The sequence below is a fragment of the Balaenoptera borealis genome (genome assembly GCF_965194805.1).
Source record: "Balaenoptera borealis genome assembly, chromosome: 11".
NCBI classification, from domain to species: domain Eukaryota; kingdom Metazoa; phylum Chordata; class Mammalia; order Artiodactyla; family Balaenopteridae; genus Balaenoptera; species Balaenoptera borealis.
In genome coordinates, this window is record NC_138868.1 from 98,705,317 (window position 1) to 98,731,051 (window position 25,735).

General features: G+C 41.8%; 2 protein-coding genes and 1 long non-coding RNA gene across 5 annotated transcripts in view; 1 reads left to right on the plus strand and 2 right to left on the minus strand.

Annotated features, from left to right (window-relative positions):
- Window positions 1-22: 22 nt before the first annotated feature.
- DRC12 (dynein regulatory complex subunit 12 homolog) lies at window positions 23-8,976 on the minus strand. The gene is given in 10 exon segments (XM_082342764.1): window positions 23-219; window positions 485-547; window positions 551-615; window positions 2,043-2,135; window positions 2,741-2,834; window positions 2,838-2,860; window positions 3,397-3,462; window positions 3,880-3,961; window positions 4,262-6,581; window positions 8,887-8,976. Coding segments are annotated over 9 exon segments (852 nt in total). The 5' UTR covers window positions 4,499-6,581; window positions 8,887-8,976; the 3' UTR covers window positions 23-90.
- A 100-nt stretch (window positions 8,977-9,076) lies between these two features.
- Window positions 9,077-25,735, plus strand: part of CBL (Cbl proto-oncogene) — an 89,628-nt gene continuing 72,969 nt past the window's right edge. For 2 of the 3 annotated variants that reach the window (XM_082342749.1, XM_082342751.1), the window contains exon 1: window positions 9,077-9,431. In XM_082342749.1, the coding sequence (XP_082198875.1) occupies window positions 9,237-9,431 (195 nt within the window). In that variant the 5' untranslated portion in view covers window positions 9,077-9,236. The remainder of the gene's footprint in view (window positions 9,432-25,735) is intronic. The other variant, XM_082342750.1, reaches the window with a different exon arrangement.
- The window catches only part of LOC309606124, a 40,993-nt gene continuing 29,355 nt past the window's right edge, over window positions 14,098-25,735 (minus strand). The window contains exon 2 of the long non-coding RNA XR_014231667.1: window positions 14,098-24,960. This is a non-coding gene — a long non-coding RNA (uncharacterized lncRNA). The remainder of the gene's footprint in view (window positions 24,961-25,735) is intronic.

Sequence of the window (25,735 nt, forward strand, 5' to 3'; positions counted from 1 at the left end):
AAAATCACAGCCCACAGTCCTGTTGAGTTCTACATCCAGACAGCTTTATTGCTGGGGCCTCAGAGGGCCCCAGAGACTAGAGGCTCACAGTCAAAGATCCAGGGGGTTGAGTCCAAACTGGCGGAGCTGCCCCTTGTGCCGGGCGTGGAGTCTCAGCACAGCCCCATCCCACTGAGGCTTGACGGCTCTCAGTTTGGCCGAGAGCCAGTCCAGGCTGTCCTGCAGACACCAAGCTTCAGATCTCAGGAAGGGAGAGGGCTGGAGGAGGGGTGTCCCAGGTTGGTCTGTAAGCTTTCCTAGCCAGTGTTTTCTCAGAGCTCTTATTCTTAGTGGTAGGCATGGTTGTATCCCCTTAAGATAGAGCAGAGTCCCCTATGGAGATGTTTCTTTTCCTTTCCCCCTGGTCTGTCATTGTCACACTAGCTGGGATTTTGGGGGGGGTGCTGGGCATCGGGATGGCTGGCCTTCAGAGGGTAGGGCTTACATGTAAGATTTCCTCATATTTGGCCTCCATGTCTGCCACATGGGCCCGAAGCTGAGCCAGAGTTCAGTCCCACTCTCCAAGGGCCTGCACGGCCTCTCTCTGTGTAGCCGCAGCCTCCCTGTGGCACATCTCTGGGGACGGGGGCAGAAGGATGAAAGAGGACAGGGTGGTGACACTCTACCCTTGAACAGAGTCTCCAAAGGTACCCAAAGAGCAGAACTTGAGTGGGATCATTCCAGACTTCCCCAGAGCCATCAACTTTCCCATAGTTCCTATAAAGAGCTGAAATATACCATTAAGGTAGAGTAGAGAGAGTGGGCTTGGGACAAGAGATCTGGGTCCCAAATCTGGTTGTCATTTACTACTTGTGTAATGTCTGACATATCTCTCTCTGAGACTCAGTTTCTTCATCTTTATAGAGAAAATGACCCATACTTCACAGGCTTGCCGTGAGAGTTAAATGTGATAATGTATGGGAAAGCACCTAGTATGCAGGAAATGCTTCATAAATGCTGACTGCATTTAAATTTGAGATAAGGCAAAGATTAGGAAAGGGGCTCAGGGCCTGCATGGCAGATAAGCAGCTCTTGGATATCTATAGCTAAACTAAAGCTATTTTAGGATAAGAAAGTTTGAGGCCAAAATTGTGGAAAATCTGTGCACCATGCTAAAATTTTTCAACTGTATCCTGTTACCAAGAGGGAAGAGAGCAAAAGCTTATATATATATATATATATATATATATATATATATATATGTACACACATACATGTATATGCTTATTTAGAAGCTCACTCATTTGTTAGCAAATAGTTATTTAGGACCTACCACGCATTAGGCCTTGAAGATAAGGAAATAAGTAAGTTAAACAGTTTCATTTAAGCTTGGTTTCATTATAAAAATCAGCCAAACTAAGCGGGAATATGTTTTGTTTTTTTAAAAAAATTATTTGTACTGTTTTTTTAAAAAAATTAATTTATTATTTATTTATTATTTTATTTTTGGCTGTGTTGGGTCTTTGTTTCTGTGCAAGGGCTTTCTCTAGTTGCGGCAAGCGGGGGCCACTCTTCATCGCGATGTGCGGGCCTCTCTTGTTGCGGAGCACAGGCTCCAGACACGCAGGCTCAGTAGTTGTGGCTCACGGGCCTAGTTGCTCCGCGGCATGTGGGATCTTCCCAGACCAGGGCTCGAACCCGTGTCCCCTGCACTGGCAGGCAGATTCTCAACCACTGCGCCACCGGGAAGCCCGGGAATATGTTTTGCTTATGGGAGACATGGCGGTGGTTGGGAGTTAGAACTGGATTTGGAGACACCATTGAGAGAGGGAAATGGGGTGAGAGACTTAGGTCTTCTTCTTATAACTTAAGATTTTTTTTTTTTTTTTTGCCATCCTGAACCGTCTGCTGCAATTCTCAATGGTGGGAAAGTCAGTGGGGAAAGCAGTATGAGAGCTTAGATTGCAGTCTTCTAGAGAAGAACCATCCTAAATCCACCTCTTCAGTCTGGACAGCGGCAGTGATCCTCCGAGAGAAAGGGCTTCGAGGGTGGGGAAGCCCACCTAACTGCTCCCGAAGGCCCCTCACTTCCTCCGCCAGCTGCCTGCTGTGGGTCTCCATCGCCTCCTGCAGGGTGCAGCACTGAAGACTCATCTCTGTGGTGGGGACGGTGGGTGGCCAGGGACCCAGGTGGGGACAGAGCGATGGAGAAAGGATGGGAAGTTGTGAGTGGGGAGGGCTCTGCTTGGTCCAGTGGGGCAGGTGCATAAAGGCCTTTTGGTTCTTCTTGTGGTGATTCTGAGAAGCTGGGGAAGGAGCTAGGAAACAAGGTCCCCTTCCCCCTGCCACTCAGGATGGGGATTCAGGCCCTTCTCCCCACTCAGTCCCACGGGATGAATGAGATAAAGGCTGTGGCTGCGTTTTGTAACCCACACAGCATCAAGTGTGTGGCATGGGCCATCGTGGAAGGTCCCTGCCCAAGATCCCAGAGGCCTTTGTTTGGTTCCTTCAGGATTCTTGTGTGTGCTGGGAAGGCTGAGACTAGGCATGGCAGATGGGAGTCCTCCTTGTCTCCCTACCCAGCATCCTCTGGCCCCGGCATGGCAGATGGGAGTCCTCCTTGTCTCCCTACCCAGCATCCTCTGGCCCCGGCATGGCAGATGGGAGTCCTCCTTGTCTCCCTACCCAGCATCCTCTGGCCCCCTTGGGTGTCCTCTTCCAGGCCCCTGTCTCCTGCCCACCTGCTTCATCAACTGCACACCTGCATATATGGCCTTCCCTTCACTCCGGGCCCCCTCCAGTTCAGCCTCCAGTTCTTGTATCCTCTGCTTCAGCTGGTCTTCAGAAGCCTTGGCTCAGCGGGCCTCATCCCTCCACAGAGCTGTGAACAGTCCCAGAGCAGCCCTCAGGACTGGCTGGGGACCCCACTAAATCAGCCCCCATGGCCTTGATGGACTCTGCCCACCTTTGGAAACCTGGCAGCAGGCTGCCAGCCTCTCATTGTCATTCTGGTGTTTGTTTTATTTCCCCCCTAGAATCCTACAGGCTCTTCGTTATTAAGAAGCGCAAACTCCCTCTGTGTTCTGGCTATGAAAAATAGCTGCCTTGGGACTTCCCTGGCAGTCCAGCGATTGGAACTCCGTGCTTCTACCGCAGGGGGTGAGGGTTCGATCCCTGGTCAGGGAACTGTCATTCCGCGTGGTGTGGACAAAAAATTAAGAAAAAAATAGCTGCCTTTATCAACCCTTACTGCCCACCGTTTCCTCACAACCCCAACTCTTGACAATCTTTTTCCACTAGGGGATGGTTAGAGATCAGCTCAGCCCTCCACCATAGCTCCAACCCTTCAAGCTCCCAGGGATACAGAAATGCCCATTGTCCCACCTCTATTGCCCCCAGAACTTCCACCCTTCTTACCCAAGTGGTCTTGGAGCAGCTCCTTTTCCAGCAGTGCCAGCCTGTGCATGGATTCAGTCTCCACATCTGCCCTGGCAAGATGGCAGAGCCTCAGCTTGTCAGGATCTCAGCCTTACCTACTCCCCTCCCATCCTCATCCCACACCCTGGACTTTTTTTTTTGCAGATCTCAGGACCACTAAATGAGGGATCTCTGATGGCAAAGTCTAATGAGTTCACTGCCCAGCACATGGCAGGTACTCAAAAGATGTGTAATGAATACATAAGGAAGGCACAGAGCCAGAGGGGGTTCAGATGGGCATGGGTGTTGATTTCCCCACTTCCCCAGCTCCATGGAACCTGGATGCAGATATGAAGGAGGAGGGTCAAGACAGCTCCGTCTTATCATGCAGAGGGCTGAATTCTCTCTGGAGGACCTCTGCTCGGTCTCTGAGCCAGAACGTGGAGAGGCAGGGGGCACTCACCTCCACCCAGCCTGACTCACCAACAGCTGCATTCCTTTTCTTCTTCTGTGTCCCAGCTTTTGTCCCTTTTTCTTTGGTCTTAGGTCGTATTTCCTTGCTGTCCTGGGGGAGAGAGGGGACTCGTATTTAGGTCTGGACATGGAGCTGCTTTCCTGACCCCTAGACTGAACCAGGAGTCCCAGGAGAATTAGTGTTCTAGTCTCCAACTCTGTTTCTTATACTTTTCAGAAGCTTCTGTTCTTGGTTTCCTTGGAAACTTAGGCAAGGCTGAGGCCACTGGGAAGGATGGAGTTGTTTCTCTCTACCGGTCAGGTTCTAAGTACAGAAATCATTCCTCTCAATCCTCTTTCAGAGAAAATAAAGCTCAGTACTTGGTCCCTTTCCTCTTCCCATCATCCTTACCCTGCCTCTTCCTTCCTGCAAGACCTTCTCTTGCCTCTGTTGTGTCTCCCTGTGGTGTGACCCACTGACGAGGAGGGGCAGAGAAAAGGCCCAATGATCTAGGAGCCAGAGGAGGAGACTGGGTTCTGGGAACCAATCCAGAGTGGCAAATTTCCGTCGGGGGCGGGACTGAGAACTGGAAGGTTGGGTTTCTGGAGGCTGCATGTTGTCCGGGCAACTGGGAAACATGGTGTTCATAGGAAGGTAGAAGGGACTAAATACAAAGCTTAAAATACCAAGGTCTCAGAGGGCCAATACTCTCCTTATCCCCAAATCCTAAGTGTAGTTTGAGGAGAAAGGGCTTTGGAGCCGATCATCTATGATTCACTTCTCTGTAGCACAGCCTGCAATTTGGAGACTTACAAATTACAGATTTACACATCTGAAATAATGCTGTTGTGCTGATACAGAGGAAAAGGACTGACAGTAGCCATTTTGGGCAATTTACACATCCCAAGGTCTCATCAACAAAATGACATTATTAGGTTTAAAATTGAAGCTCTCCTTCAGGAAGGCACTCTGTGGTGTATGAAGGAAAGAAGTGCAGAAGAAGGTGGTTGAGAGAGTTTCCCCTTTCAGAGAAATGAGACGCAAAGGAGAGGTAGACCCAGGACCCCAGGGTGTTGACATAGAGAGATGCAAATGGAGAAGAAAGGGCACTGGTTAGAGATAGGTGCTGTGAGTTCTTATCCGCTCCGTCCGGGTATGTAAACTTGAGCAAGCCATTTAAACTTGCTCAGCCTCAGTTTCCTGGTCTTTAAATCTTTGATTTTGGGGAATTCCCTGGCTGTCCAGTGGTTAGAACTCTGCGCTTCCACTGCAAGGGGCACGGGTTCGATCCTTGGTTGGGGAAATAAGATCCTGCAAGCCACAGCGTGCGGCCAAAAAATAAAAAAGAAATCTTTGATTTTGTAAATCTTGAAAGGCCTGGATTTTTCCTGGGTATTTACAGGACTGTCTTCTCGCATTGTGACTTAATGTATTGCCTCTTTTCCTGTATTCCGGTCTGTGGTTGACTTGCAGACAGGTGCTGAGAAAGTACCTTGCTTGGCTCCCTGCCGTACTGAGTTGGTTGGGGCTCCCCCTAGCGGACGTACTTGACCTTCTACTGAGTCCTGCGTTTTTCTATTTAAATTATTTACTGAGCAATGTTGCGGGGGGGGGGGTACCCCCCCTTAGGGATGCTTCTTGCTGGAGTCATGAAGAGTTGGAAAAATAAATCTGGGGAAGGGACAATGACGAGTGGTTTGCCCTGGTCAGCAGCCCTCGTCCCCCACCCCCTCTCTCCAGCCCTGTGCTATTGGGAGCCTTGTTGTCTGTCTGTCACTGGGATCTCTGGACACCATACTGGCTAGAATGAAAACAGCAGAAACTTCAGGGCTTTTCCCCTTGCGGATTAAGGGAACTGCTGACTCTTTCTTTAGATATTTCTATCTCTGTCTTCCTCAACATTTTTTGGTCATTTTTGGTCAATTGCCTGTTGTCAGGAACAGATCTGAAGAAACAGCCATGAGATCTGGGGGAAAAAATCCTTCCTCTAGGGAGCAGACAGATTCAGGCAGAGGCTGACGATATGTATTTGTCACCTTCGTGGCTGCAGGGTACCTCTCTGACCCGGGGGACATTTTACAGAGTAAAGAGAAGAACTGGCCTTGTCCTTCCCGTTGCTTACTCTTCTTGTACCTCAGTGTCAGATAACCTTGTGCACATCTCCCAAATTGGAGATTTTTCTTCTAATCTTGAAGCATGTTTTTCATTTATTCCCCTCCCCCTCCCCCCAGAACCCTCTCTCCCTGAGTAGGAATGCAGTAGAGGTTCCTGTCCTGGTCCCTCCCTTCATCCAGAAGCCTGTTTGAGGACTTTTGAATAGAATAATTAGTGTCTCTGTTGTGCTGATGCACGGAGTCCCATATTGAGGACAGAAATTACAGAGTATAAACAACATATCGTGTCTCAGAAGAGCATTTACTTTTCAAATATATTCAGTCAACCGACTTTCAGGTGCAGAGAGGATGTGGTTTGGGGCGAAGGTGAAATGGAATAAGAAAATTGCCACAGGTCACATGATGTGATACAAACTGAGCCAGCTCTAGAATAATCCAGGAATGAGAATGACATTGTGATCAACAATTCAATCTCCAGCACATTTTGAAAACAATCCAAGTGAAAATTGTGAAAGAAAGGTCAATCTTTCTTTCTTTCTTCATTAACCTCAGTTCGTAAATGAAAACAGGAACGATCATTTCAGCAGAACTCTGTCTTCCTTTGAATAGGATCCCTTCTGGGGGTTTTAAAGAGATACAGAGGAGAGAAGCGTCACCCTCTCTACTTCATTCAAATGTGAGACAAATATAGGTCATCATATATTAAAAGAAATATGGGGACTTCCCTGGTGGTGCAGTGGTTAAGAATCTGCCTGCCAAAGCAGGGGACACGGGTTCAAGCCCTGGTCCGGGAAGATCCCACATGCCGCGGAGCAACTAAGTCCGTGTGCCACAACTACTGAGCCTGCGCTCTAGTGCCCGCGAGTCACAACTACTGAGCCCACGTGCCACAACTACTGAAGCCTACGCGCCTAGAGCCTGTGCTCCGCAACAAGAGAAGCCACTGCAATGAGAAGCCCGCACACCACAACGAAGAGTAGCCCCTGCTTGCCGCATCTAAAGTCCGCGCGCAACAGCAAAGACCCAACGCAGCCAAATATAAGTAAGTAAGTAAGTAAATAAATAAATAATAATAAAAAAAAGAAATATGGCTTACTGCAGCAGAAACAGAGTGCCAATTTTACAATTCCATTCTATACAGACCATACTGAACATAATGCAAATTGGAAGCCTTAAACCAAGCCAGAGATGTACAATGATGATGTACATTGTGAAGATGACCTACAGGTTCATACACAGTTCCAAGGGTTAATTTCTTAACCTATACTCCATAAAATCTAGGATTTGACTACGAGGGGAAAAAGTACCCTTGCATGTCTACAGTGTGCTAAGTACTGTGGAAGACCAAAGTCGATAAGACAATATAGCATAAATTAATGTGTGGCAGGTGAGAAATAGATGATTACGGAAATTTAGAGGAGGACTGTCTGGTAAGGAGGACAATATTTGAGTTGAGTATAAAAAAATGGATTGGACTTTAGTAGCACTCTTTAGGCAGAGGGAATGCTGTGAGTAATAGTGATGAAAAAAGAAAGAATTGTGGTATTTTGTGAGTTGGTGAGTCACCCAGCATAGGATATATGTACTGGAATAGTATAAAACTGCAAGGTAGTTTGGAGTTAGATCATAACTGTTAATTTCATTCAGGAGGCAATGGGGAGCGTTTAAAGTTTTTTGTTTTGTTTTGTTTTGCTTTATGCTGTCAGACCTATACTTTAGGAACACTGGTCTGGTGGCAGCATGGATTGGAGGTGGCAGGGAAATCAGTGAGGAAAAGGTTTCAATAGACCAAGGGAGAGGAAAGGAGAGCCTGCAACTAAGGGTGGACGCACTAGGGATGGGAAGTTTTGACAATTATCTAAGAGCTTTGTCTATATGTTTTCTTTAGACATTTTAACTCTTTCTAGGTAGGAATTGACGAATGGAAATTCTACTGATAGGAAATGATAATTTTGACTCCGCAATCAATCTTAGATACAGGCCATTGAATTGCAGACAAGGATATTTTTTCCCCTCTTACAGGACTGTTTGATAAGCTTAATTCCCTGATCAGTCAAGAGTTTGGAGAAGAGCCAGGTGGGGTATCTAAGGCGGAAGTGAGTACTTATTGAGACACCAGGGCCTGCATGCTCCCAAAGCTGAGGCTCAGAATTAGCAAATTAGGGCAGGGCACTTCCTTCTTTGGGAGAGAGGTTCTTTTTTTCAAAGTTCTTCCAGCGGAACTTTGAGACTAGAAAAGTGGAAATGACTGGGAACTGCATTGCTCTTCCCTGGGAGGAGCGAGGACTCCTCAGGCCAGGGCTTGAAGCTCAAGGTTTCTGTGGTCAGGGCTCGATGCTGGTGGTGCCCACCTGTGGTGCAGTGCGCTGAGCAGGGGAATCTTAAGTACATATTCAATTTCCAGAAAAGGAACTTGTGTTCAAAGCAAAAAAAGGGGGAAGTGTTTTGTTTTCAGAAGGGTCAAAGGGCCTGGAAGAAGAGCTCGAGGCCTAAGTGTCTCAAGCCTTTCTGGGATCTAATCAGGATGCAACAATCTGCAGCATTCACATTCCTGTCCTTGGTCCTGACTTAACTAGGAGTTTAAAACACTAGGGAGTGGGGAAAAAATTTCCCTTTTTCTCCCACAGTGTTAAGAAGCAAACAACTTTAAGTTCAATTTCCTCATTTGTCAGGTGTGGGGTAAAGACTTGAAGTTCAGATTCTTTCTACGGCCACCTGTCTTAATTTAAATAGCCCAATGACCGCCTCCAGGAGGGTCATCCCACAACCCACAAGGAACACGGAGGGCTCGGCTTCTGCCTAGTGCGCAGGCTCCACGTTAGACCCCGCCCCGCCCTTTCCCCGCTCCTCCAGGAGGGGGCGCAGCGCGAAGGTTCCGCCTGGGCAGCACTCCCCCACCCCGCCGACCCCCCCGCCACTCACGGTAGGGGCGGGGGAGACGGCGCGGAAACTTGGCCGCAGCTTTCCGGGAGCTGTGGCTCGGGAGGGGGGTGGCACAGGAGGGGTCGCTCCCCAGTCCGGACGCGGCCGCCCGCTCCGCGCGCTCCTTCCGCCCCCGGGATCGCGCTCTCTGAAGGGGCGCGCCCGCGCGGACCCACGCTCCCGGCACCGCCCACTCCCCTCCCCGCGACCGCCCCTCCCTCCGCCCGGACGGCCGGCGGCTGTGACGGCGGCGGCCGGGAGAGGCCCCTCCTTCACGCTCTCCTTCTTTCCCTCACTCGCAGCCAAGCGGAGCCGGCGGACGCGGCTGGGCCCCTAACCCTCCCCGGGCTATGGCCGGCAATGTGAAAAAGAGCTCTGGGGCCGGGGGCGGCGGCGGCTCCGGGGGTTCGGGCTCGGGCGGCCTGATCGGGCTCATGAAGGACGCCTTCCAGCCGCACCACCACCACCACCACCACCTCAGCCCCCACCCTCCGGGGACCGTGGACAAGAAGATGGTGGAGAAGTGCTGGAAGCTCATGGACAAGGTGAAAGGCCTGCAGAGGACCCGCGGGAGCAGGGGTGGGCGTGGGCGAAGGGGCCGAGGGACGGGAAGGAAGGGACAGAGGAAGCTGGGGGAGGGGACGGGTCATGCGAGGCTGGGGAGGCGAGGAGCTGGGGTGAGGGGTGGGGAATATGGGGGTGGGGAGGAGACCGGGAGGATGGGGGTCGGCGGTGGGGGAAGGGCTGCGGTTGGGAGTGAGGGAACGTTGAGGTGTGTGTTTGGGGTTGCGAGACAAAGATGGGGTGGCGGCTGGGGTGAAGGGTAACTGGGGAGCCACCAGGGAGGAAGTATAATGGGGGTGCAGAGTTTGCGGCTCTGTGCAGGGTGTAGGGATGTGGGTCACGGAGTTGGCCCCGGGAGATAGGAGGGAGGGGGTGAGGAAGAGCGCTTGATTTACCGGCTGGGACTGTTAGCTGGATGAGCTCTGACTAGGGAATTAGGTTTACGGGCTCTGATTGAGAGACCTGGGGTCCTGACAACTCCGCAGGCAAACTGCGCTCTAGGTGAGCGTATAGTTTTTGTTTCTGTTTTTTCTTCTCATTAAGATGCAACACCGAGAGAAAATAAATGGGGGGGGGGGTGTTTAAATGGGCCAAGGAAGGAACTTTCCTCCACATCTAGCGCTGGCTCAAGTTTTTCTCCTCCAAAACATTGAATGGGATCCATTGCTGGTGCTGAGATAGATATGCACTGATTAAACCACAAGTTCTGGTCATAACCATTATTTTAGGAGAGATATATTGACTGAGCGGGTTAGGCAGTAGATTCTGACTTCTTCCAGAACTTCCTCCTTACACACACTGCTTTTCGTTGGGTTCTACTTTTTTTGGTAACAGAACCTGACTCCTTATTACAGAACCTGACTTTAAACTTGTTAGATGAGCTGCTTTGGTTACTTTTTTTTTTTTTTTTTTTTTATCAAGTATGAAAAATAACCCCACTTTAAGTTTGGCATTTGAGAGAATTTTACTTCCTTATAGTTGTGTCTGTATAATGAAACATAGTAGTTAGTCCCAAGTATTTAAGAGTGTTTAAACAGTCTAACGGTTTGTTCCAGAGAATTCAATATTTCCTTGCTATTTTTCACATTTATTAATAACTTATTTTTGCAAAATTCATTCTGCAGATGAAAGGTGACTTGAAGGATCAGGTGTGTATTGTAAGAGAATGGTGTTATTTCCTCCAGAGTAAAATTTTCTTTGGTTCCTCTCTGGGCCTAGGTTCCTCTTCTGTAAAGTTCTTCATGGATTGTTTTGGACTAGAAACAGCTAATAAAAGTGACTATGAAGCACTTGGCAAATATAAATGTGCCATATAAATGCTTAATAAGTCCTGTGTATGTGTTAGCGCTCCTGTAGTGCATACCAGTGGTTTCAGAAGCTACTTTTTCACTGCTGGTTCTTCTCATGTTAAGTAATTGGTATGGTAATGAATAAACAAGTATTTGTATGTTGATTATATTGGTGTTATAATGCTAATTTCATTATTAGAAATTGTAATAAAACCATTAAAGAAAGTTAGGCATAAAGGAAATTTTAAATGCATTGACACCTTGAAAATATATATGGAATATATTCAAAATCCGAAGATTGTAGGTTTGCATTTTAGGGAGTTAGAGTTAATGACTTAAAAAGTTTCTCCTGGAATGAAAAAACATTTGCATTTCTAGTTAGTTTCTCATTGTATCAACATGCGATGTATCAAAATCGTATTGATTAGAGACCTCTCCTTAAAAATAATAAACTTTTTATCAAACTTTTGAGTCTGTGTAACGTAGTCCTTAAAATAAGATTTCCCCTTAAGTCTTTCTCATTCATCTCTTTAAAGAGTGTGTGTTAAATTATGATTTCTTTTGCAGAATGTTTAATTATTGGGGAAGTATAAAGACCTCTCAGTTTTGAGTCAATGCTTTTCAGGTTTCGGTAGTTTCAAGGAAAGTAGGCTTCTGGCTTTTCCGTTCTAGCGTTGGGAAAGGAATGTTTTATTCTTGTGTTGCTTGTTTTGGAAAATGATTTTTAGTACTTTTTGCCCCATACCACATATTACTGGTTGTGCTGAAATGAAAATAGTTCTTTCTGATGTATTAGTCCAGTAGGTTCGTACTGCTTTCCAGATTTTCTGACTAATTCTGTAGTGTTGTTAGATTGCACTGTCTATTTTACTCTTGCTGTTTAGAGCATAGATGTTCTCTTTTTTCACTTTATTTTTATTGTTGAAAGTCTTAAATGTATCACTAACCCTTCTTGACTTTATGCCGTATGATATAAGTGGAGAAGAACTTAGTGTCAAATCTATAGATATCCCACACATTTATTGAATTTAGCTCTAAGTCACCATCTCATATCTGTTTTAACCTTGTCATTGAAGCTAGGTGAATATTATTATCCCAGCCTATTATTAATCAGTTTATTGGTTTAGCCCTGGGAACTGTCTCCTCTTCTCCAATATTGGATGTATACGGATGGAGAAGTTGGCATAAGTCATGGGTTCTGGTCAACATAGGCCCAATTTACTATTCCATTGCAGAACCTAAACTCATTCTTGGAAAAATGCTTGTGCTAGAATGCTTGTTATTAAACAGAAGACGTGGTCAGCCTCTAGGTTTTTTTTTTGCCACCCCGGTATATTGTAATTAATATTTGTGAAGATACTTGTATGTGAAGAAAGTGGCTAGTAAGTAGAGAGACAGCAGGGCAGGGGAGTGGAGAGAGCAATCATATACATTGCCTTGAATGTAAATATAGAAGTATCAAGGTACTTAATTTAGTGAGAGACTCAAAATTCTGTTATGAAGTAGAGTGGGAGTTGGCAAACTTTCTGTCACAGGACAGATAGTAAATACTTTAGGCATTACTGGCCACATATGCAGTCCTATATTCTTTTTTTTTTTTTTTTAATAAATTTATTTCATTTATTTATTTTTGGCTGTGTTGGGTTTTCGTTGCTGCACGCGGGCTTTCTCTAGTTGCGGCAAGCAGGGGCTACTCATTGTTGCAGTGCGCGGGCTTCTCATTGCGGTGGCTTCTCTCGTTGTGGAGCACGGGCTCTAGGCACGTGGGCTTCAATAGTTGCGGCACGCGGGCTCAGTAGTTGTGGCTCACGGGCTCTAGAGCACAGGCTTAGTAGTTGTGGCGCACGGGCTTAGTTGCTCCGCGGCATGTGGGATCTTCCCGGACCAGGGCTCGAACCCTTGTCCCCTGCATTGGCAGGCGGATTCTTAACCACTGCGCCACCAGGGAAGCCCACTATATTCTTCCTATTGTTGTTTTTACAACTCTTTAAAAATGTAAAAGCCATTCTTATCTTGCAGGTGTACAAAAAAGGCTGCAGGCTGTAGTTTGTCCACCTCTGAAATAGAGCATCATGCTGGCAGTATTTTAGGTCCATGCTATGTTTTTATTTTAAATTAGCTTATGTTAGTAAAACCTTAAGGTGTTCATTTATTTAATGGGCTATAGTTTATTGGAAAAATGCTTTCCTTTAAAGCATGGGTTTAAAAAAGCATTTAAAAAAGATAATCCTTCTGCTACCTACCTTCTCCTGCTTGCCCTCAAAAAATCACCTTAAGTAACTTCCTGTATTTTGGAAGTAAGATGCACTTAATAGAATTTATGAATCAGTATGTTTCATTGAACTCTTTTCTCCCTTTCTTCTTACCTTTCTTCCTATGCTTGCATGCTCACTAAATCAGGAGCACAGTAGTGCTAGGTGTAAATTCTTACATTCCAGGAGATTACATTATAGTAATAAGTGACTGTATGTTCAAAGTGATATGGGATCTCTTAAGTTTAAACATCATGTACATATTTCTTCTCTATCTTAACCTCTGAAGATTGTAAACTCCACGAGGACAGCAGCTATAATCTCGTTATCTCCTGCAGTGTCCAGTCACAAGGCCTTACATAATAGTAAGTGCGTTGTAAATATTTGTTAAATTAAACTGCTTTGTGTGCCCCAAAGGAATTCTGAAAGGAAAAGGTATGGGGGTGGGAATCATTTTTAATTACATTAAACTTACTTATTTCTTTCAGTAGTTTTTTGGCGGTATCATCCCTGTTTTATGGATACTTAGCTTCAGAGAGGTTATGTAACTTAGTTAATAAGGGAGCTTGACTTGGAATCCAGGATTACGCAACTCCTAAGGCTTAGTTATTTCCTCCATACAGTAACTTCTCAGGTATACAACAAAGTCTTGATAACAAAAGTCATTTTTCGGAAAGTGACCTGTGTAGGTATACGATAGCAATTCTCACACACGCACACACACACTCTCACACCCGCCATTCACACACTCAGGCAAAGTAGATGTTCTCTTGAATGATGTTAATGTGGTGTTTAGCTAGTACTATTAAAAGAAATATCTTCTTTTAAGTTAAGGGTTTGTGTCTCTTCAAATTATGTGGACTGGTTACTTTGCATGGTTATCATGGAGGTTTGTACACATTATTCTCCCATTGCACTTAATTCATGCCATTCAGCTCTGATGGCAGCTGTCCTTGATGAAACATCTGCAGTGCGGTGGGGGGCTCTCAAAACAATAAATGTGGGCATTTCATCTTGTAGCACCCACCAGGTGGTGCTGGTTCATGTTATTTTTCTTCTAAAAGTTGGAAACCCTTTCTGTTGCTATTGTATTAATAAAGTAGGTGTTTATTTTCTGGTAGTCAGCCCCTTCCCAATTTAATTTTAACTCTAGGAATTTTAGTCACCCAGGAATTTGTGATTCAAAATAAAGGTATTGGGATTCATTAAAAAAAAAAAAAGTGATAGCATTTACCACTTTTTATTTCATCTGTCTCTCCCTCCACTAGAGCTCTTTAGGATCAAGGCTTTGTCTTTTTTTAAAATTTCTTTTTGGCTGCACTGGTTCTTCGTTGCTGTGCACTGGCTTTCTCTAGTTGTGGCGAGCGGATGCTACTCTTCGTTGTGGTGCGCGGGCTTCTCGTTGCGGTGGCTTCTCTTTGTTGCGGAGCACGGACTCTAGGCGTGCGGGCTCAGCAGTTGTGGCTCTTGGGCTGTAGAGTGCAGACTCAGTAGTTGTGGCGCACGGGCTTAGTTGCTCCATGGCATGTGGGATCTTCCTGGACCAGGGCTCAAACGCGTGTTCCCTGCATTGGCAGGCGGATTCTTAACCACTGCACCACCAGGGAAGTCCCAAGGCTTTGTCTTACCATCAGTTCCTGTGCCTAACACATAGTACTTGCTGAATGAAGTGCAAACATTTTACAAAGTAAAATGGGATCAAAACATGTTCCCTCATTTTCTATGTGATTAATTAGGAGGATCAGGTAGGGAATCTTTTTTTTTTTTTTGAGTGTTGAATTAAAGTAACATTTACTAAAAGTAGTTTTACCTTTTTTGGTTATAAGGGTAATATACAGTCATTGTAAACAAAAAGGTTGTGTTGTTTTCATGCCTATTAAGAATTCCCCCAAGGGATGTAAAATTCTCCCTAGTTCCGTATGAATCGTGAGCTCACTGAGCATTTCATGTGATTCATGATAGAAATTTTGAAGGGTATATGGGATAAAAGTAGGGTTAGGCCAGGGAAGAACATAATCTGCTCTGTTCATTTCGTGGCTTTGGTTGAAGTTTTTGGTGACCCTTGCTGTAGTACAACCCGTTTTTAATATGTTGTTTGTTGGCTGTATACACATGGGCAGATTGGTCCCCAGGTCTTCACTTTCAGTGGAGTTCATGTTATAGTCAAACATACGGATAATGTTTATACTATGAAAATCACCCCCCTAATGACTAACCTAGGGCATTCAAAGAAAAATGGACTAAACATTAGTTTGAAAACTGAGCCTAAATTTCAATCACATTTTCCAATGAAGTTGTTAATTCTGATCTTAGAATTAATTCTGATCATTAGGTTTGTTGGAAGAGGGGGATTATAACAAGCAAGTCATTGTGAAATGTTTTCATGATTAGCACATTTTGTGCTGGAAGGAAATAGGTGGGAGTAGTCAACCAGGAGCACTGGAAGCCAGCCTCAGCTCTGTCCCCACAATGTTCCTTCCTGCAGCAGCTTCCAAAAGGAGGAGGGGAAAGGGGTGCAGTGATGGTATTGGTGGTACACACCCACTGGGGATTCAAGCCCTAGGAGATGGAATGTCACTGCCATAGAAACTCCTAGATCAGCAATGACCCTGGGTCTCCCCTCTGCAACTTTTGGGATGGATGGCGAGTCTTGCTTAGCAAACTCCTCTGCCTTGGGCGCCGTCTTACAGCCACCACTGACCTTCCCTCTTGCTCTGGGATCAACCACAAGAAATCTTAAAATGAGGCCAACTCACTGCTACTTCATTGAGGGGGATGGGATACTAATTCCTGCCTCCTTCTTTCTTAGAGCTACTTTGAATAGCAGTACACAGGTGTAGCACTCTTTGTGAAAAACAATTTATGAACCATAAAATATGCAGAACAAAATGTAAAGGTCTCCTTTTACTCTCATACTGCAAAATGACTACCCTCTCCAGAGGTAACCACTGTCTACTGCTAGGGGTCCAATCCCTCCAGTCCCTTGTTCTAAGCAGCTCTAGAAGGCCGGGTGGATAGCACTGCCCTTGAAAGATTTATGACTTGAGCAAGTTGTTGCCTTTTTAGCATTTACTCACTAAGACTGATAACTGAGTTCTAATAATGCCTTATATTGCTGAGCAGTTTACAATTTCACATCTGCTGATACAGCAAAAATTTCAAAATAATGTGTCTTATGAGAAAGAAACAGATTCAGAGAGTTTAAGTAACCTAAGCCACCCAACTAATACTTTTGTTTTTTTATGTGGATCTTGAACTGCTGTTCAGACTCTAAGTGATTCTTTTTTCTTTTTTAAAAAATTTATTTATTTATTTATTTTGGGCTGCTTTGGGTCTTCGTTGCTGCACGCGGGCTTTCTCTAGTTGCGATGAGCAGGGGCTACTCTTCTTTGCAGTGCGCAGGCTTCTCATTGTGGTGGCTTCTCTTGTTGCGGAGCATGGGCTCTAGACAGGCGGGCTTCAGTAGTTGTGGCACGCAGGCTCAGTAGTTGTGGCTCGCGGGCTCTAGAGCACAGGCTCAGTAGTTGTGGCGCACAGGCTCAGTTGCTCTGCGGCATATGGGATCTTCCCAGACCAGGGCTGGAACCCATGTCCCCCGCATTGGCAGGTGGATTCTTAAGCATTGCGCCACTAGGGAAGTCCTGAATTCTTTTTTTAAGGGGTGTGTAAGATTTTATAATATGGATATATATGTTTATTTAACAAATTCATATTGATAGTCTTCTAGGTTATTTCTGATTTTTAATACTAGAAACAATGCTGCAGTGACTATTACGCAGTTGCTAAACATTCTTTAGAATAAACTTCTAGAAATGAAATGTACTGGGTCAAAGCAATCATACATTAAAGTTTGAAAAGTATATATTGGCACATTGCCTTCCAAAAAGTCTGCTTTCATCCATAATCCTTGTCTAGTTTGTTGATTTTAAATATGGTAGCTGATTCCTAGTTACTTCAGGTGAAAATTACGTTGGCACCTTTTCCACCATCACATTTTCAGTGAACATGAACTTTTTGCTGGGTGCTAGGGAGTTAAGGATGACTCAGTCCTCATACTTGCAAACTGGGGATATAACTGAAGGTGTTCAAAGGGATCAGGGAACCCCCTGTGGGAATCATTAGGCAAATCTTTACTTAATCCTTGAGACCAGAAAAAGGATTGGGACTGGGGAGGGACTAGACCAAGCAGAGAACTCCACAATATCCTAATTCACAGTTGTGCCTTAATTAGGGTCTGACATCCAAAAATGATGGTAAAATCATTTAATCCCTAGTTCATGCTAAGTATTGGTCTGAAGTTGCACTGATAAGTTTGAGAAGAGAATTATATTTTCCTTTTAAAAACAGAATCCCTGTATAAAAACTGCATGGTTAAGCTGTTAGCACATGTCAGTTATTTAATTTCCTACATTGTACTGGCTGTATTTTTTTTTTTTCTGCAATTAATGTGATAAATGAAAGTAATGAGATTGGTAATTAGTTGTAAGTGACATAGTGCTTTTAATAAATAGTGTTGGGAGGTATTTGAGAAGTGTTGGGTAGTAATTACAGTTCAAGTCCCTGAATGGGTTTTGATAAATCAGTAATGGAGAAGAGTAATTAGAAGTAAAAGACTTTTTTTTCTTGGGGCCATTATCTAGTGATGATATGTTTCTTTTAAAAAAAGTATGGGTTTCTGATTTCTCTTTGAAAAACAGTCATAAGTTTTCATTTAAAAGCTTCACTGTGTAGTTACACTTGGAGAACTGTTAAATCTCTTCAAGTTTCTGAGTTGATTAGCTTCTAAAACGTGAAGCTTTAAGAAAAGAAATTAATTAATCTAACTCTTAATTTATAGAGGGAGAGAGACCCAGAGAGATGAGTAACTTGCCCAGGGTCACATAGCCAGTTAATGTCAGTCACCAGACTAAGACCCAGGTCTCTGGACTCCTGCCCTGGTGTCCTTTCTGCTGTACCTCCTGTTCTCTTGAGCAACTGATTCTTTTAAAACTGTAATCAAATTTTATGTGTTTTATGTATAGCTCACCATACTGAATACTTGCTTTTGAAGCTTAGTGCTTATTTTAATCATGCTTTTTAACATATGAAAAAGTTTGAAATGAAAAATGCTTCTATGGATAAGTTAAGGTCTACAGAGATAAAAATACTTAGTCATTCATAATCATATATGCTTATAGTTTTCTGCCTAGTTAGAAATACAGTTCCTTAGTGTTAGGAAAGATTCTGTGTTCAGAACAGAATTAGGCATAGGCACTGTTCTCTGTAACTTTTCTGTTTTTAAAAATTTAGCAATTTCCAAACATAATTTTATTCCCCTTTATTGTAATCATAGCACTTTCCAAATTTTTTCTATTGACCATTGAGCCCTTGGCAGAAGCAAAGGGAGGAGCTAGGCCAGTGAGGAAGCTATTATGAATGGAGTATATGGCAGCTGTACAAGGATACTGTTGGTTTCCCAGAGCTAAGCATGTTTCTTTTTGACATTGTTCTGAGTGATGCTGTAAATGTACAGGCAGAAGTAAACAAAAGGAAGCCATTTTTGCTATTGTAAGACTTTGAAAGCAAAATAAAGTTGAGAACAGACTAAGCAGGAAAATATCTTTCGGAAATTTTTTGGTGAATTTTTTAAGCTCAGAACGCACATTTGTGCTTTAGAGGTTAACTAAAACTGCCAATTTAACATTCACTAATAAAGGCAGGTTCTTTTGGCTTTTGATGTTTGTTAACTATTGACTTGAATTATTCACAAAGCCTTTTGGAAACTTTTCCCCTAGAGGTTATAAATATTTAGGGAATTTTTTTTTTTCTTTACAGAAGATTTTAATGTCAAAAGAGTTGCTCTACCTATATACCTACTTCATGGTCTGTGTTAGTGTTAAGGAGTGCTGATTTCCCTGGTCATGTGATTGATTTATCTTTGAAAGATCTTGAGAAAAGCAGATATTTAATCTACAATTGATCTTTACAAGGTCACATTCTACGGAGGGACTGATAACATTTGTGGAACGTACATGATAGTAGTTTGAAAATGCGAACTAATCAAGTGTTTGGGAGACATTTAAAAACTCATGATATTTTAAATCTGTTATGAGGGGTAATATGTTTTTTCAGGTCATTGTCATTAATCAGCGTTTATTAATTGCTTACTATAGGTTGGGCAGAGCAATTTTAGTTTAGTTTTGTTGTTGTTGAAAGGAAGTATACCTTTTTTTCCAGAGGTATTAGGCAAATAATGCATTTTAACCTGAATTCTTAATGTTAATGCATTTGCCTTTAAATAGGGAGAATATATTATGGGTTGGCATGTGTAGCTCTGGATATAAATGTAAATAATTTGGGGGGAGCTCTGCTTGGTTTGGACCTTTGAAGGAGTGGTTACTGTAGTGTTTGCAGATTGTTGGTCACCCTGTTCTTGGGTGGCCTGCTGCCTTTTCTCTATTCTTTGGTTACCAAGTAGTCAGAGACCGTGCAGGTTTGGAAGGGTAGCTGTGTCATGGCCAGATGGTAGGAATAAGGGTGTCAGTTTCTGGGAGTCAACAAAGGGTGATGTGAGGTCTAACATTCTGTCTTCAATAGATAATTCCTGCCTAACCTGCAGATAAACCTGGTCGAGTTGTATGGAAATGGGGAGGGAACTAGCATTGAATGTCTACTTTATTGGAAACTGTACAGTCCTTTCATAAACATTTATTATGAGGTGGGTATTACCGCTGTCTTACAGGTAAAAGAACTGAGGCTCAGAGGTTAAGAAATTTACTGAAGGTAAATGACTGAAACAGGACATTCTGATGTGGCTATTTGGTGTAATCTTGTCAAGATACTAAAACACTTTAATTTTAATTCAACACATAAAAGCTTATATTTTAGTCTTCATCATACTGTCTCCTTGTTAATTCCCTGATACTCCACATCTCTCCCTTAATGACCCTCTTCACCTTGCTCTCTACACTGTAGTCTCACTGACCTTTCTATTCCTCACATCCAAACCTATTCTCACTTTAGGGCTGTTGGATTAGTTGTTCCCTCTGTTTGGGCTACTCTTCTGCTGATTCTACATGATGGGCTCCTTCCTGTAATTTTAACTCTTAGCCTAAATTCACTTCAGAGAAGCTTTCCCTACTCACTGTGCTAAAGTAGTCATCCAGCATTTTCTTATTATTCTATTTTAATTGTCTGCATAGAACCTGATATTTTTCTTGTTGATTTCCTTTTTGTTGTTTATTGCCTGATTCCTCTCAGATTCAGGGGTATGGTATTTTTACTTCTGTATCCCAGTGCCTGACATATATTTGTTGAATGGATATGTTGAGAAAAATCAAAACCAGGTGCAATCTTCTTAAACGTACTGCCTTCATATCTCTGAATTTGTGTCTGTCTAAACCTGTCCTCATTCCCTTTCTTCCTGTTTTAAAGGAAGGAGGTGTCCCTTCTTTTAATGGTATTGGGTGTTTAGTGTTCTAGCTGTGTTGTAGATCCCGTTTTCCATTTTCTTTTAATTTATCTTTTTCTCTTCTGGTTCTTTCTCCATATAAAATATGCTCAGTATTCTCTGAAGATAAAAACCTTCGATCATATACCTCTTGTAGTCTTTGCTGAATCTTGATATCTTAGTCTCAATGTCAGTCTCCCCTAACTCCCTCCATGGACTAATTTAAGAACCTACCATTTTAATATTTTTATTATAAATATATATTCTGTAAAAATATATTCTGAATCATAAATACCTGTGTTCCAAATGAGGTTTTGGAATGTAATGCTTATAAATTGGGTACTATTTATTTTAATTAGTATGAGTTCTTAACTCTGTTGCATTTAGAATATAGCTGTCTTCTGAGGTAGAGTCTTTTTTTCTTGGCTGTGTTGTTCCCTTTTGGCTTGAAACCCTTGATAGGATGAGCAGCTTCCTAAAACACTGTTAAAATATTCATAAATCAGATATTTTTGTTGATTCAGCTTGTCTTTATTTGCCAGGCTTATATAGGGCTCTTTTTCAAGAGTACAGGAAATGATGTACAGAGGATAAAATATTTAGTTTAAAAATTTTAATATTGTCTTACATCATTTGAAGAGACATTAGTAATTAAATTGGAATTTTGCAATTGTTCCAGGTGGACCTAGTGATCCCACTTCTGGGAGATCTATCCTAAGGAAATAATCTGATGTTTAGAAGAATAAAATGCCCAAAGATGTTCATCACAGTGATACTTGTAATAGCGAAGACTTAAAAACAGTATAAATGTTAAAGTGGAGGGGATGGTTTAAGATATGGTATGTCTATAGAGTGGAACCATTTAGACATCTTTAAAAAGTTTATAATGAGCTTTTGGTGATGCAAGAAAATAGGCATTTTAAAATATTAAATAAAGAGTAAGAAGTCAGACTTCTGCTTCTACCATTGTTAGAGTAGGTTGTTTCAAACCAAATAATACTGCTGGCAACTAGAAAAGCTAGAAGATGTTGAAGAGCTATAAAGGCAGTGAGGAATTAGAGGCCAGGTTCTGGAAGATAAGGAAAGCTCTGAGAGGTAAGCCTTATTTTTGAGGCCGCCTTTTCCATGAGGTCATTGCTGATTCTGGAAGTGATAGCTGAGAGGCTGAATAGAGTTTTCAAAATGCTCATGTCAAGGAGGACAAAAAATTGGAATTAGGGCCTGCCAAGGTTGAGGGCCTTGGGAAACACTCTAGGTTTTGGGGTTGGGTCCCTGAGGGCCTGAATTGTAGGAGTAAGGGTGAAACAGAAGTAAACCAGTCTTTACAGGGCACTGAAGACTGAAGCCCAGCTTTTTAATCTTCTCAGTTTTGGGTTAGATTAAGATGACCTGGAATTCCTAGTGTCCCTAGCCAAATCTGTCTGCTAGAAGCAAAAGTAAATCCTTTCTGAATAACATCATCTGTAGCCTCAGATGGTCTCTATAATTTTTTATATACAGTGTTCAGCACTCAATAAAAAATAATTAGGCTTATGAAAAAACAAACTACAACTGAAAACCAACAGGAAAGATTGATAAAAGATACATACTTACGGGGGATACAGATATTTGAGATATCAGTCATGGACTTATATCTATGATTAATGTGTTAGAAGAACTAAGGATAAAATAGATAATTTTTTTTTGAGTATATCAAAATTTATTTAAGCATTCCCTTACTGTTGGGCAATAAATAAATTTCCAATGTTTTTTGTTTGAATTTAAAAAAAAATCCCATAAGGACTCAGAGGCAAAGAATATACAAATCAATTTTCACTGCAAAGTGAAGGAGCTGTTACAGTGGAGGATTACTGGACTGAATGTCAATATTATGACATAGTATGAGTGTGTTTCATGTTTGGTAATTGCAATCATTGTTGCTTTTGTTGTGGTCATCCATGTACAATGCTTGGTGTCAGTCTATTTATCTCTTGTAAAAATAAAATACAGTGTGTGTGTGTGAAAAAAAAAACAAAAACAAAAAAAAACCTGAGTTTGTCAGGAGAATGAAACAATAGACTCACTGAGCTACCCAGAGAAATTGTTGAAAATGTGTAAGAGAACTCCTTACTTTTAAGAATTTATCATACAGAAATTGTCAGCTATTTATAATTGCAAAAAACATTGGAAAAATAGATAATTTTGTCAGAGATCTGAAGTGGTAAATAATGAAATAGTAATTCTAGAACTGAAAAACACAAGAACTGATTGTTAACTCAGTGGGTGGGTTTAATAGCATAAAGCTGAAGGAAAAACTAGTGAGGTAGAAGGTAAGTCAGAAAAAAAAAAAATCCAGACTGAAGCATTGAGAGACAAAAGGATGGAGAATACAGAAAAGAGTATGAGAGGCATTTGGAATATTGAGTAAAGGTCTTATGTACAAGTACTTGAAGTTCAGAAGGAGAGAGGAAAGAGAATGGGGCAAAAGCAATATTTGATGAGAAATTGGCTGAGAATTTTCCAAAACTGACAGAAATTATCAAGTTCCAAATTAAAGAAGCTCTATAAACACCAGGAAAAATCCAGAGTAAACTACACCTAGGCACATCGTAGTAAAACTGTTGAAAACCCGAGGCAAAGAGAAATCTTAAAAGCAACCACAGAATAAGACATTTTATCTTCAAAGGAGCAACAGTGAGACTAACAGCCTGACTTTTCAACAGTGACATCTAGAAGGCATTCCTCATTTTATTGCACTTCATTTTATTGCACTTAACAGATAATGCATTTTTTTATAAATTGAAGGTTTGTGGCAATCCTGTGTTGTCAGTTGATGATTAGCATTTTTTAGTAATAAAGCATTTTTAAATTAAGATATGTACATTGTTTTTTAATAATACTATGTCTTGCACACTTGATAGACTATAGTATAGTGTAAACATAACTTTTATATGCACTGGGGAACCAAAAATTTTGTGTGAGTTGCTCTATTGCAATTCTTGCTTTATTGCCATACTCCCTTTATTGCAGTGGTTTGGTACCGAAACTGCTATATCTCCGAGGTATGCCTGTAGCTATAAAGTGATGACAGAAAATAACTGCCAATCCTTATCCAGGGAAAATAGCCTTTAAAAGTGGTTATAAAATAAAAGATGTTTTCAGATAAACAAAAACTGAGGAGAATTTGTAGCCAGCAGCCCATTCCCTAAAGGAAATACTAAAGGATGTTCTTTAGGCTGAAGGAAAATGATTTCAGATGCAATGAAGAGCATTGGGAAGGGGGGTTGTGTGGGTAAATGTGAATGAATATTGGCCATATAAAATAATAACAGAAGTAATAGTAATAATAATGACTTGTGGACTTTATATGATATATGGAATTAAAATGTGTGATAGTAATAGCACATAACTTGAAAAGAGTAAATGGAGTTAGTGTCCCAAGTTCCTTGCGTTGTCTGGGAAGTGGTAAAAGTACTACTTTATATAAGATTTAATGAGTCAGAGATGCATTTTATAATTACTAAGGTATTCATTTAAAGAGTAGTAAAAGAATATATATTTGGCAAGCTGATGGGGGAGAAAATTGGGACAATAAAAAAATGCTTAAACCGGAAGAGGGCAAGAAAGGGGAGGTAAAGGAAGATGAAACAGGAGAGATACATAGGAAACAAATAGTAAATTATTTTATTATTTATTATAGGATCAGTACTTATTAAGTGAACCATATGAAATTGCCAGTATTTGACCTACAATAATAGCAGTTTCATAGTTGAAGTGTAAACAGGTCAAATTGGTTAAAATCTAAGATTATCAGAATTAAAAGGAAACCAGCTATATTCTGCATGACAAAGTCATGCATTAAATTTAAGAGTACAGAAAGTTTGAAGGTAGAAGAATGGAAAAAGATACACCATGCAAACACCAACCCAGGAAAGTTGGTTTAGCTATATTAGATACATTAAAGGGGACTTTAAGGCAAGAAGTGTTTCTAAAGAAGGATATTTCGTTGATGAAAGTGCAGTTTACCAAGAAGAAAATAAAAAGGATGTTGAAAAAAATAATACAGTATTACAATTGCATTGATTTTTTTTAAACAAATGGAAAAAAGGAAAAAGTTCAGTAGTTCTTATGATTTATCATTACTAAAATGTTAGTGTTGTCAAACTAATCAGTCTTTGCATTTATGATTTAAAAAAATTTTTTTTATTGGAGTATAGTTGATTTACAATGTTGTGTTAGTTTCAGGTGTGCAGCAAAGTGAATCAGTTATACGTATACATATATCCACTCTTTTTTAGATTCTTTTCCCATATAGGCCATTACAGAGTATTGAGTAGAGTTCCCTGTGCTATAGATCCTTGTTAGTTATCTATTTTATATATAGTAGTGTGTATATGTCAATCCCAATCTCCCAATTTATCCCTCTCTCTCCTTTCCCCCACTGGTAACCATAAGTTTGTTTCCTGCATCTGTGACTCTATTTCTGTTTTGTAAATAAGTTCATTTGCACCATTTTTTTAGATTCCACATAAAACTGATATCATATGATATTTGTCTTTCTCTGTTTGACTTACTTCACTCAGTATGACAATCTCTAGGTGCACCCATGTTGCTGCAAATGGCATCATTTCGTTCTTTTTTTATGGCTGAGTAATATTCCATTGTATATGTGTACCACATCTTCTTTATCCACTCTTCTGTCAATGGACATTTAGGTTGCTTCCATGTCTTGGCTATTGTAAATAGTGCTGCAGTGAACATTAGGGTGCATGTATCTTTTCAAATTATGTTTTTCTCCAGATATATGCCCAGGAGTGGGATTGCTGGATCATATGGTAGTTCTGTGTTTAGTTTTTTAAGGAACCTCCATACTGTTCTCCATAATGGTTGTACCAATTTACATTCCCACCAACAGTGTGGAAAGATTCCCTTTTCTCCACACCCTCTCCAGCATTTATTATTTGTAGATTTTTTGATGATGGCCATTCTGACCAGTGTGAGGTGATATCTCTTTGTAGTTTTGATTTGCATTTCTCTAATAGTGATGTTGAGCATCTTTTCATGTGCTTTTTGGCCATTTATATGTCTTTGGAGAAATGTCTATTTAGATCTTCTGCTCATTTTTTGATTGGGTCATTTGTTTTTTTGATATTGAGCTGTATGACCTGTTTGTATATTTTGGAGATTAATCCCTTGTCGGTCGCTTTGTTTGCAAATATTTTCTCCTATCCTGTGGGTTGTCATTTTGTTTTGTTTATGGTTATGATTTGCTTTTGTGTCTTGAGAAATACTTCCTCTCTGAGATCATAAAGTTCAACAAATATTTTCCAAATTTT